Raw genomic sequence first — 13,131 nt, 5'->3', positions numbered from 1 at the left:
TTTTTCGTAAACAGAAATGTTTAATATATTAAAATCAGAATAGGCAGTGAGGAGCGGAGGCTTCATAAATACACAAAAAAAAACACTGAGCGTGACCTGTGCAAAGGGTGGAGGGAGATCCAAAAAGTACAATGACGACATCTTGTGTCCCATCCACTTAATACTGTGCGGTATAAGAGTTTGGAGTATTACAGGAGACTACAGACGGGTGTACGGCTCTTCACGGTGTCACACCAGCGTCTAAAGACAGTGCAAAATAGTCCGGTAAACAAAGAAGATCCAAAAATATAACACGGGCCCGAGACTGGGAGCGAGCGGCCATGTCTCCATATACATCGCCCGCCCCAGATCTCCTAAGGGTAAGTACCATGTGACTTGTGCCGCCGCGTGATCTGTCAGCACTTGGTCCTTCTCTGATGTAAAACGCGTAGCGACAGCACGGCTTCACGGTGCAGGATGTCGGTCAGCTGTCCCAGTCCCAGAGAGGACACCTTGGCCCCATTCACCTCTAAGATCTCGTCTCCCACTCTCAGGAGGCCAGAGTAAAGCTTGGCAGTGTTGGCGTCACTCATGTCCTGCACGTATATACCTGCAGGGGCGAGTGCAGATGTCACAGCGTTTACACCATTTTAAAAGGATTATTCCCACCTTTATAAATGGGTTTTGTCGGACAGTGCTAGTAAAAACAAGCAATTTTGCAATTTAGTAACATTTTCAAACATTCTTGAGACATTAACATTTTTTTGTTTACAACTCGTTGCCTTGGAGACCAACCACCACTGCTAGACAGCAGAAAATGTACAGTGCTTACAAACTCTCTTCTATCCAGCTTGTAAGCACTGCTTTGAAGCCGGACAGGATCACTAGAGGGCGCTGTTACCTCCTAATCCCGACCAGCTTCAGCACAGTGCTTACAAGCTAGACAGCAGTGGTGGTCGGTCTCCTAGGCAACAAGCTATAAAGAAAAGTGTTCATATCTCAAGAACGGCTGCAAATTTTAAAAAGCAGTAAATTGCAAACGTTTTTGTTTTTACAAGTTCTTTCCGACAATATCCATCTATGAAGATGTTTGTCTTTTGCTTACCCGAGTCTGGCCTTCCATTCCCAGAAGAAATACTGAAGCCGAAACCTCCTCTTTCTAGACAATGCAGCTCCAAAAGGCGAGTACCATCTGGATAAACCTCTGCTACCTTCCCCAATGCCCGAGCCATGGCAGGAGATCCGATATCTTCTACGCTGAGTGCTCGCCTATGGATGCAAGGAAGTGATAACCGATACTGCATAGCACAGACGTCATAGATGCTGTATATCATCAATGTCTGCGGATATGGTAGCCCGAAGGTTCTCTTCTTGCATTGCTGCCGTATATCGGTGACATACCTTGGAGCGGTGTTGACATCTCCGGTAATGTAAGCGGCAGAGCGGTCTGATTTCCCTAGCAAGTTCTGAACCGAGGATGCTCTTCTGGGAAGGTTAAATGGTGACATCTGGTGGTAAATTGAGAGTACTACATGTTAGATATTATACCTACTTCACATGACTGAGCACCAAAACTACCCAGTGTCTGCTCATTTCCAATATTTACCTATAAAATACATATAAATAAATATAAAAAGACAACTGCATGATTTAATGTACAGGATACTCTTTAAAACTTCTTTAATTTTACATTAGCTATTAAAACTCTAACAATTATCTCTGTACATATTACTCATCAATTGGTTACTGAAAATAGTGATTTACATCAATACAATTCAGTTAAAAAGATTTTCAAAGTACTTTAAAAATTATGATCTATTTCTAGAAAAGGCCATCATCAGGGGTGTAACTAGAGTCCTAGGGGCCCAACTACCACCACCACCTTGTTGCTTGAATGCTATAGTGATGCTGCCCATTTTGTGCCTTCAAATATGAATAATGCCCCCTTTGTGCCTCCATATATCATTAATACCCCTATATATGAATAATGCCCTCTTTGTGCCTCCATATATTATTAATGCCCCCTTTGTGCCTCTAAATAAAAAAAATGCCCCCTTTGTGCCTCCATATATGAATAATGTCCCTATATACAGTACAGACCAAAAGTTTGGACACACCTTCTCATTTAAAGATTTTTCCGTATTTTCATGACTATGAAAATTGTACATTCACACTGAAGGCATCAAAACTATGAATTAACACAAGTGGAATTATATACTTCACAAAAAAGTGTGAAACAACTGAAAATATGTCTTATATTCTAGGTTCTTCAAAGTAGCCACCTTTTGCTTTGATGACTGCTTTGCACACTCTTGGCATTCTCTTGATGAGCTTCAAGAGGTAGTCACCGGAAATGGTTTTCACTTCACAGGTGTGCCCTGTCAGGTTTAATAAGTGGGATTTCTTGCCTTATAAATGGGGTTGGGACCATCAGTTGTGTTGTGCAGAAGTCTGGTGGATACACAGCTGATAGTCCTACTGAATAGACTGTTGGAATTTGTATTATGGCAAGAAAAAAGCAGCTAAGTAAAGAAAAACGAGTGGCCATCATTACTTTAAGAAATGAAGGTCAGTCAGTCCGAAAAATTGGGAAAACTTTGAAAGTGTCCCCAAGTGCAGTTGCAAAAACCATCAAGCGCTACAAAGAAACTGGCTCACAGGAGGACCGCCCCAGGAAAGGAAGACCAAGAGTCACCTCTGCTTCTGAGGATAAGTTTATCCAAGTCACCAGCCTCAGAAATCGCAGGCTAGCAGCAGCTCAGATTAGAGACCAGGTCAATGCCACACAGAGTTCTAGCAGCAGACACATCTCTTCAACAACTGTTAAGAGGAGACTTTGTGCAGCAGGCCTTCATGGTAAAATAGCTGCTAGGAAACCACTGCTAAGGACAGGCAACAAGCAGAAGAGACTTGTTTGGGCTAAAGAACACAAGGAATGGACATTAGACCAGTGGAAATCTGTGCTTTGGTCTGATGAGTCCAAATTTGAGATCTTTGGTTCCAACCACCGTGTCTTTGTGTGACGCAGAAAAGGTGAACGGATGGACTCTACATGCCTGGTTCCCACCGTGAAGCATGGAGGAGGAGGTGTGATGGTGTGGGGGTGCTTTGCTGGTGACACTGTTGGGGATTTATTCAAAATTGAAGGCATACTGAACCAGCATGGCTACCACAGCATCTTGCAGCGGCATGCTATTCCATCCGGTTTGCGTTTAGTTGGACCATCATTTATTTTTCAACAGGACAATGACCCCAACACACCTCCAGGCTGTTTGACCAAGAAGGAGAGTGATCGGGTGCTACGCCAGATGACCTGGCCTCCACAGTCACCAGACCTGAACCCAATCGAGATGGTTTGGGGTGAGCTGGACCGCAGAGTGAAGGCAAAAGGGCCAACAAGTGCTAAGCATCTCTGGGAACTCCTTCAAGATTGTTGGAAGACCATTTCCGGTGACTACCTCTTGAAGCTCATCAAGACAATGCCAAGAGTGTGCAAAGCTGTCATCAAAGCAAAAGGTGGCTACTTTGAAGAACCTAGAATATAAGACATATTTTCAGTTGTTTCACATTTTTTTGTTAAGTATATAATTCCACATGTGTTAATTCATAGTTTTGATGCCTTCAGTGTGAACGTACAATTTTTATAGTCATGAAAATACAGAAAAATCTTTAAATGAGAAGGTGTGTCCAAACTTTTGGTCTGTACTGTATGAAGAATGCCCTCTTTGTGCCTCCATATATGAATAATGCCCCTTTGTGCCTCCATATGGTCCCCTATATACAAATAATGCCCCATTCGTGCCTCCATATATTATTAATGCCCCCATCATGAATAATGCCCCCTTTGTGCCTCTAAATAAAAATAATGCCCCCTTTGTGCCTCCATATTTGAATAATGTCCCTATATATGAAGAATGCCCTCTTTTTGTCTCCATATATGAATAATGCCCCCTTTGTGCCTCCGTATATCATTAATGCCCCATATATGAATAATGCCCCCTTTGTGCCTCCATATATGAATAATGCCCCCTTTGTGCCTCCGTATATCATTAATGCCCCTATATATGAATAATGCCACCTTTGTGCCTCCATATATTATTAATGCCCCCTTTGTGCCTCTAAATAAAAATAATGCCCCCTTTGTGCCTCCATATATCATTAATGCCCCTATATATGAACAATGCTCCTTTGTGCCTCCATATATGAATAATGCCCCTATATATGAACAATGCTCCTTTGTGCCTCCATATATGAATAATGCCCCTATATATGAATAATGCCCCCATATATGAATAATGCTCCTATATATGAATAATGCCCCCTTTGTGCCTCCATATATGAATAATGCCCCATTTGTGCCTCTGTACAATAGCAATGTTCCTGATTTCACACCCCATTTGAGGCAAACACCCCTAACCCCATTCCCTTGATGAGCTGCAGGGCTCCGCTGCTCCTTCCCGCAGCTTCTGTCCCGGCTCGGGTGGTGCGAGGACATGAAGTGACGTCATTACGCGGTCTGACATCTGCAACATCTAACCTCTGGGGGGCACAAGTCTAAAGCAGCTTGTGACTTTTCCAGAGCAAGTATTGGGGCAGGGAGCACCAGGTTCATCCTGAGGACCAATGCACAGGTGAGAGGAGTGGGCTGCCCAGGGATCTTGATGTGTCCTTCCTAATCCGGTAGCTTCCTCACTGATCATTATGCCATTGGCCACCAATATTTCATTAATGGTGGGTCCGACTTTTGACACCTCTGGCAACCAGCTGTTTGGATGGTCTGCACGTGACGCGCCCCCTTTACCTGCACAGCCCCGCACACTTATAATGGCTGGACTGGTGTTGCACTTTTCCCATATTCCAGTGAATAGGACGATCCCCGGCACAGCTCTTCTCTTCTGCTAAATACATGGAGAAAATGTTCTCTGCAATCCTAATGCTTTACTCCAAGGAGGGTAAGTCTAGGTGCCATAGCGAACCCAGCACTGAGCAGAAATGGAGATGAGCAGAAATAGGAATATTCCTATTCACTTGCAGCAAGCAAAGATCCTGAAATTGGAGAGAAGTCGCATAAGTTTTCATTGAGCAACGAGTAAAGTTAATTTACATTAAAATCTTTAGGGCAATTAGCGCAGTGATACCTGCACTCCGCTGCTAATATAATTAGGAAGAACGTCCAGTGTAAGGCAATGCCGGAGCAATTAGTCTGCGCTGTCAGCGCTGTCCCTGCAGGCTCCGCTGATCCGCGCGGCTTCACCTGCCACCTGCACGCTCTCGCTGGATGCCCACGGGGCTTTATTTTAATGGTGAAACCCTAGTCAATGTCAGGGGTGACAAGGATGGAGCTTGCGGGAACATGATTCTGAAGAAGGGGAAAAGCTGGAGAATTTGGAGGCATTAATGAGTTATAGTCCTGACTGAGCACTTCGTCATTCGCAGGGAAAAAGAAAAAGCTGAAGAAACAACTGCAAAGTAAAGTTTAGAGTAATCATTTTTTTTTTTCTTAGAAAACTTAAAGGGGCTTATCCAGTCTTAAGTAAAGAGAGTAATTACCGAAAAATATGATCTGCTTTGTGTCAGTGATGTAGCTTGTAGGCCACCACCAGAACTGATGATTGGTGGTGGGGGGGCGGTTGTCAGACCCCCACTGATCTGATACTAATGAGAGGTCATCAATATAGTAAGCCTGGACAACCCTCTTCTGGCATTGTGGTGTCTGACGTTCCAGATTAGCAAAAAGTCTACGGTTTATTGTAGATGTATTAGTAAAGATTTAATAGATTGCCCAATTTAAAAAAAAATATACTTAAAAGGGGTTTTCCATTTTTTTTAAACCCCCTGTTCTCTAGTTGCAGCTTGCTTTAAAAAAAAATAACACCGCTTTACTCACCCTCTCCAGGTCCAGCATGGAGTTTCCCAGTGTCTGTCATTGCCGGCAGTGCAGATATCACATTGATAGCGCTGCAGCCAATAGCGGAGTTCTGTGGTTCCGCTCAGAGCCGCTGAGCTTACAGATTGGCTGCAGCGCTGTCAACATGACATCAGCGCTGCAGACAATAAAAGAGACCAGTGGCGGAGACTCGGCGCTGGACCCAGAGAGGGTGAGTATAGCGCAGTTTGTTTGCTTTTAAAAATAAAATAAATTGCAGTCAGGTGACAGAGGTTTTTCCGAAAGCAGAAAACCCCTTTAATTGAGCTTAAAACAGTAAGTTATACAACTTACTATATATGTCATCACAGATGCCCCGACTTCAAATTTTCCCACCACCTCTTTTTTCCACTTCTGGCCCTCGGCTCAACACAGAGGAAATAATGACTGTGGTCCATGATTGGCTGGAAAGTCATTTCCGTGTATTTTGGGGAAACCTGCTGGGAGCTGGGGAGCATCGAAATTGGGGGAAGAAGGAGATTGGAGGGCGGGTGGGGGACACACATCATGATGTTGTGTGCGGCCTAATCAGCTTGAGGATGCCGGGCACCTAAGTGAAGAATGGCTCCCTCCGAGAAGCGCACATGACATCGGACAAAGGCATCAAATATAATTGTTTTATATCTAGTGATAAGTGTCTGATCGCTGCCACCAGTCATGAGAACTGGGGTGCCATGTTCCCAATATAAAAGTGAGTCAGTTGCGCACATGCTCTGCTGTTCCAAGTCTCATGATTGGTGGCAGCGATCAGATACACGTGTACTTTCCAATGGACAGATGCAAAGTTTTAACCATAAGAAAAGCCCTTTAACGTCATAGGCTTCTGTCATACAGACATGTCCTGAAGCGACAGGGCTCCTGCTCCGTTGTCACCGCCTCACTGTGACAAGCCCCACGGTGGCGGCTCAGGACACCTGGCTGGAGATTTACAGCTGCACGGAAATATAGGATGTACAGACACTTACCAGCCGGATCGGTCCCCGTTAATGATGCCAAAATTTCTGTTTCCAATTTCTTTTGATTCCACTTTTGGTTTTGCACGAAACAAAAACTACAGTTGCATTTTTACAGTAAGTCCTAAGTGTGGAGCCACCCTGATAGATTTCGGGACTCGTTTTTCTGTTGCCTGACCCCTCTGTATTACCAAATGTCTCTCTATGGTGAACGCTGTGCCAGGATTACAAGCTAATCACGCACCTTATGCTTAACATTTGCAGCAGTATTGGGGTTCTTGCAGTGTGCTGATGCATTGTGTATATATATATATATATATATACATACACACACAAAGTGCATTGTGAAAGTGTTTGGACACCTTGAACTTTTCTACCTTTTGCCACATTTCTGGCTTCAAACATAAAGATATAAAATTCTATTTTTTGGGGTTAGAATCAACAACAAGTGGGACACAATCGTGAAGTGGAACAAAATTTATTGGATATTTTAGACTTTTTAAAAAAAATTAAAAACTGAAAAGTGGGGCGTGCAATATTATTCGGCCCCTTTACTTTCAGTGCAGCAAACTTCCTGCAGAACTTCAGTGCGGATCTCTGAATGACCCAATGTTGTCCTAAATGACTGGTAATGATAAATAGAATCCACCTGTGTGTAATGAAGTCTCCGTATAAATGCACCTGCTCTGTGATAGTCTCAGGGTTCTGTTTCAAGTGCAGAGAGCATCATGAAGACCAAGGAACACACCAGGCAGGTCCGAGATACTGTTGTGGCGAAGTTTAAAGCCGGATTTGGATACAAAAAGATTTCCCAAGTTTTAAACATCTCAAGGAGCACTGTGCAAGCGATCATATTGAAATGGAAGGAGTATCAGACCACTGCAAATCTACCAAGACCCGGCCGTCCCTCTAAACTTTCATCTCGAACAAGGAGAAGACTGATCAGAGGTGCAGCCAAAAGGCCCATGATCACTCTGGATGAACTGCAGAGATCTACAGCTGAGGTGGGAGAGTCTGTCCATAGGACAACAATCAGTCGTACACTGCACAAATCTGGCCTTTATGGAAGAGTGGCAAGAAGAAAGCCATTTCTCAAAGATATCCATAAAAAGACTCGTTTGAAGTTTGCCACAAGCCACCTGGGAGAGACATCAAACATGTGGAATAAGGTGTTCTGGCCAGATGAAACCAAAATTTAACTTTTTGGCCACAATGCAAAATGATATGTTTGGCGTAAAAGCAACACAGCTCATCACCCTCAAAACACCATCCCCACTGTCAAACATGGTGGTGGCAGCATCATGGTTTGGGCCTGCTTTTCTTGCTTCAATCTTAAAATTGATGGGAAGATGGACGGAGCCAAATACAGGACCATTCTGGAAGAAAACCTGTTGGAGTCTGCAAAAGACCTGAGACTGAGACGGAGATTTATCTTCCAACAAGACAATGATCCCAAACATAAAGCAAAATCTACAATGGAATGGTTCAAAAATAAAGTATCCAGGTGTTAGAATAGCCAAGTCAAAGTCCAGACCTGAATCCAATCGAGAATCTGTGGAAAGAGCTGAAAACTGCTGTTCACAAACGCCCTCCATCCAACCTCAATGAGCTCGAGCTGTTTTGCAAGGAAGAATGGGTAAGAATTTCAGCCTCTCGATGTGCAAAACTGATAGAGACATACCGCAAGCGACTTACAGCTGTAATCGCAGCAAAAGGTGGCGCTATAAAGTATTAACTCAAGGGGGCCGAATAATATTGCACGCCCCACTTTTCAGTTTTTTATTTTTTTAAAAAGTTTAAAATATCCAATAAATTTCGTTCCACTTCACGATTGTGTCCCACTTGTTGTTGATTCTAACCCAAAAAATTAGAATTTTATATCTTTATGTTTGAAGCCAGAAATGTGGCAAAAGGTAGAAAAGTTCAAGGGGCCAAATACTGTCACAACGCACTGTATATATATATATATATATATATATATATATATATATATATATATATATATATATATATATATATATATATATATACATATATATATATATACATACACACACACACACACATACATACATATACACACACACACTGCACAAAAAAATAAAGGGAACACTTAAACAACAGAATATAACTCCATGTAAATCAAACTTCTGTGAAATCAAACTGTCCACTTAGGAAGCAACACTGATTGACAATCAATTTCACATGCTGTTGTGCAAATGGAATAGACAATAGATGGAAATTATTGGCAATTATCAAGACACCCTCAATAAAGGAGTAGTTCTGCAGGGGGGGACCACAGACCACATCTCAGTACCAATGCTTTATGGCTGATGTTTTGGTCACTTTTGAATGTTGGTTGCGCTTTCACACTCGTGGTAGCATGCGACGGACTCTACAACCTACAAAAGTTGCTCAGGTAGTGCAGCTCATCCAGGATGGCACATCAATGCGAGCTGTGGAAAGAAGGTTTGCTGTGTCTGTCAGCGTAGTGTCCAGAGGCTGGAGGCGCTACCAGGAGACAGGCCAGTACACCAGGAGACGTGGAGGGGGCCGTAGGAGGGCAACAACCCAGCAGCAGGACCACTACCTCCACTTTTGTGCAAGGAGGAACAGGAGGAGCACTGCCAGAGCCCTGCAAAATGACCTCCAGCAGGCCACAAATGTGCATGAGTCTGCAAAAACGGTTAGAAACCGACTCCATGAGGGTGGTATGAGGGCCCGACGTCCACAGATGGGGGTTGTGCTCACAGCCCAACACCGTGCAGGACGCTTGGCATTTACCACAGAACACCAGGACTGGCAAAGTCGCCACCAGCGCCCTGTGCTCTTCACAGATCAAAGCAGGTTCATACTGAGCACATGTGACAGACGTGACAGAGTCTGGAGACGCCGTGGAGAACGATCTGCTGTCTGCAACATCCTTCAGCATGACCGGTTTGGCAGTGGGCCAGTAATGGTGTGGGGTGGCATACCTTTGGAAGGCGGCACAGCCCTCCATGTGCTCGCCAGAGGTAGCCTGACTGCCATTAGGTACTGAGATGAGATCCTCAGACCCCTTGTGAGACCATATGCTGGTGCGGTTGGCCCTGGAGTCCTCCTAATGCAGGACAATGCCAGACCTCATGTGGCTGGAGTGTGTCAGCAGTTCCTGCAAGATGAAGGCATTGAAGCTATGGACTGGCCCGCCCGTTCCCCAGACCTGAATCCGATTGAGCACATCTGGGACATCATGTCTCGATCCATCCACCAACGTCACATTGTACCACAGACTGTCCAGGAGTTGGCGGATGCTTTAGTCCAGGTCTGGGAGGAGATTCCACAGGAGACCATCCACAACCTCATCAGGAGCATGCCCAGGCATTGTAGGGAGGTCATACAGGCACGTGGAGGCCACACACAATACTGAGCCTCATTTTGACTTGTTTTAAGGACATTACATCAAAGTTGGATCAGCCTGTAGTGTGTTTCTCTACTTTAATTTTGGGTTTAACTCCAAATCCAGGCCTCCATTGGTTAATAAATTTGATTTCCATTGATGATTTTTGTGTGATTTTGTTGTCAGCACATTCAACTTTGTACAGAACAAAGTATTCAATGAGAATATTTCATTCATTCAGATCTAGGATGTGTTACTTGAGTGCTCACTTTATTTTTTTGAGCAGTATATATATAGATATAAGGATACACCTTCTCATTTAAAGATTTTTCTGTATTTTCATGACTATGAAAATTGTACATTCACACTGAAGGCATCAAAACTATGAATTAACACATGTGGAATTATATACTTAACAAAAAAGTGTGAAACAACTGAAAATATGTCTTATATTCTAGGTTCTTCAAAGTAGCCACCTTTTGCTTTGATGACTGCTTTGCACACTCTTGGCATTCTCTTGATGAGCTTCAAGAAGTAGTCACCGGAAATGGTTTTCACTTCACAGGTGTGCCCTGTCAGGTTTAATAAGTGGGATTTCTTGCCTTATAAATGGGGTTGGGACCATCAGTTGTGTTGTGCAGAAGTCTGGTGGATACACAGCTGATAATCCTACTGAATAGACTGTTAGAATTTGTATATTGGCTAGAAAAAAGCAGCTAAGTAAAGAAAAACGAGTGGCCATCATTACTTTAAGAAATGAAGGTCAGTCAGTCCGAAAAAATTGGGAAAACTTTGAAAGTGTCCCCAAGTGCAGTTGCAAAAACCATCAAGCGCTACAAAGAAACTGGCTCATATGAGGACCGCCCCAGGAAAGGAAGACCAAGAGTCACCTCTGCTTCTGAGGATAAGTTTATCCGAGTCACAAGCCTCAGAAAGCGCAGGTAAACAGCAGTTCAGATTAGAGACCAGGTCAATGCCACACAGAGTTCTAGCAGCAGACTCATCTCTTCAACAACTGTTAAGAAGAGACTTTGTGCAGCAGGCCTTCATGGTAAAATAGCTGCTTGGAAACCACTGCTAAGAACAGGCAACAAGCAGAAGAGACTTGTTTGGGCTAAAGAACACAAGGAATGGACATTAGACCAGTGGAAATCTGTGCTTTGGTCTGATGAGTCCAAATTTGAGATCTTTGGTTCCAACCACCGTGTCTTTGTGTGACGCAGAAAAGGTGAACGGATGGACTCTACATGCCTGGTTCCCACCGTGAAGCATGGAGGAGGAGGTGTAATGGTGTGGGGGTGCTTTGCTGGTGACACTGTTGGGGATTTATTCAAAATTGAAGCACACTGAACCAGCATGGCTACCACAGCATCTTGCAGCGGCATGCTATTCCATCCGGTTTGCGTTTAGTTGGACCATCATTTATTTTTCAACAGGACAATGACCCCCAAACACACCTCCAGGCTGTGTAAGGGCTATTTAACCAAGGAGAGTGATGGGGTGCTACGCCAGATGACCTGGCCTCCACAGTCACCAGACCTGAACCATATCGAGATGGTTTGGGGTGAGCTGGACCGCAGAGTGAAGGCGAAAGGGCCAACAAGTGCTAAGCATCCCTGGGAACTCCTTCAAGATTGTTGGAAGACCATTTCCGGTGACTACCTCTTGAAACTCATCAAGAGAATGCCAAGAGTGTGCAAAGCAGTCATCAAAGCAAAAGGTGGCTACTTTGAAGAACCTAGAATATAAGACATATTTTCAGTTGTTTCACACTTTTTTGTTAAGTATATAATTCCACATGTGTTAATTCATAGTTTTGATGCCTTCAGTGTGAATGTACAATTTTCATAGTCATGAAAATACAGAAAAATCTATAAATGAGAAGGTGTGTCCAAACTTTTGGTCTGTACTGTATATATATATATATATATATATATATATATATATATATATATATATATATATATATATATATACACACCACATAGCAGATTTGTGCACCTGGGCATTCATTTAATACTAAAGGCCATATTTTTCTTTTTTTGTGCAGAGGCTACAGACAATCCCAGTGTCATCTGCATGTGTTACCTCTGCTATCCAACTCCTGAGGTCAGCATTGTTCACACACAGCAGGTTATTTATCCCTGGGGACACTTCCCATAGAAATCACAGCTTGCACTTGTTATTTTTGTGTGGAAAAGTGCAGGCAAGTGAAGTAGGGACATGAAATGCCCAAAAAGCTGTGACCTTGCAGCTCTGCAAGCAAACAGCAAAGAAAGCAGGATGCGTACCTGCCAAGTCTGAATGGTAAGAATGGAAAATGTTATTCTACACCAAGCCAGTACCCTGATCTTGCCCAGTCCTTTATATGCACCCACCCAGAAATATTATCCCACTGAAGACCATTAGTGTTCTCACATAGTACTGTACTCCCCCTGTCATGGACCCAAATGTGCCCCCCATATAGTAGGATACCCCCACAATACATTCCCACCACATAAATTATGATGTCCCCCATACACATTGTGATGCCCCCACACTCTGTATAAGGGCCCGTGTACATTCCCCCCCATACAGTCTGATGCCCCACCCTGCAGAGCCTCCTATTTAGTCTGATGCCCCCCACAGTTCTGCTTCATAAAACAGACACAGCTTTGCTACAGCAAAACAAACAGCTCTCCAACACAGAAGTAGATCTACTCACAAAATCTGCTACAGTAAAATAGACAGCAATCCTACTCCACATTACACAACTGTGTTACATCAAAACACAAACTCTGCTACACCAAAACACACATAACTCTGCTACATGTGTCCTGCTCTTCACTGCTGCATAGTCAATTGACCTGAGAAGATCATCTGACTCAAAGGTTCTGGCATTATCTTCAGTCTTT

General features: G+C 43.5%; 1 protein-coding gene across 1 annotated transcript in view; it reads right to left on the bottom strand.

Annotated features, from left to right (window-relative positions):
* KIAA1614 (KIAA1614 ortholog) overlaps window positions 1-13,131 on the bottom strand; it is a 30,564-nt gene continuing 17,433 nt past the window's right edge. Inside the window, exons 8-10 of the mRNA XM_073643285.1 lie at window positions 1,381-1,487; window positions 1,085-1,248; window positions 1-589 (exon numbers count right to left, since the gene is read on the bottom strand). Of these exons, the coding sequence (XP_073499386.1) occupies window positions 396-589; window positions 1,085-1,248; window positions 1,381-1,487 (465 nt within the window). The 3' untranslated portion in view covers window positions 1-395. The remainder of the gene's footprint in view (window positions 590-1,084; window positions 1,249-1,380; window positions 1,488-13,131) is intronic.

Source organism: Phyllobates terribilis, unplaced genomic scaffold (genome assembly GCF_046119375.1).
Source record: "Phyllobates terribilis strain yellow unplaced genomic scaffold, ASM4611937v1 Scaffold_8__6_contigs__length_399053987, whole genome shotgun sequence".
NCBI lineage: Eukaryota > Metazoa > Chordata > Amphibia > Anura > Dendrobatidae > Phyllobates > Phyllobates terribilis.
Note: the sequence above shows the minus strand (reverse complement) of the source record. Positions and strands in the feature narration are given on the sequence as shown.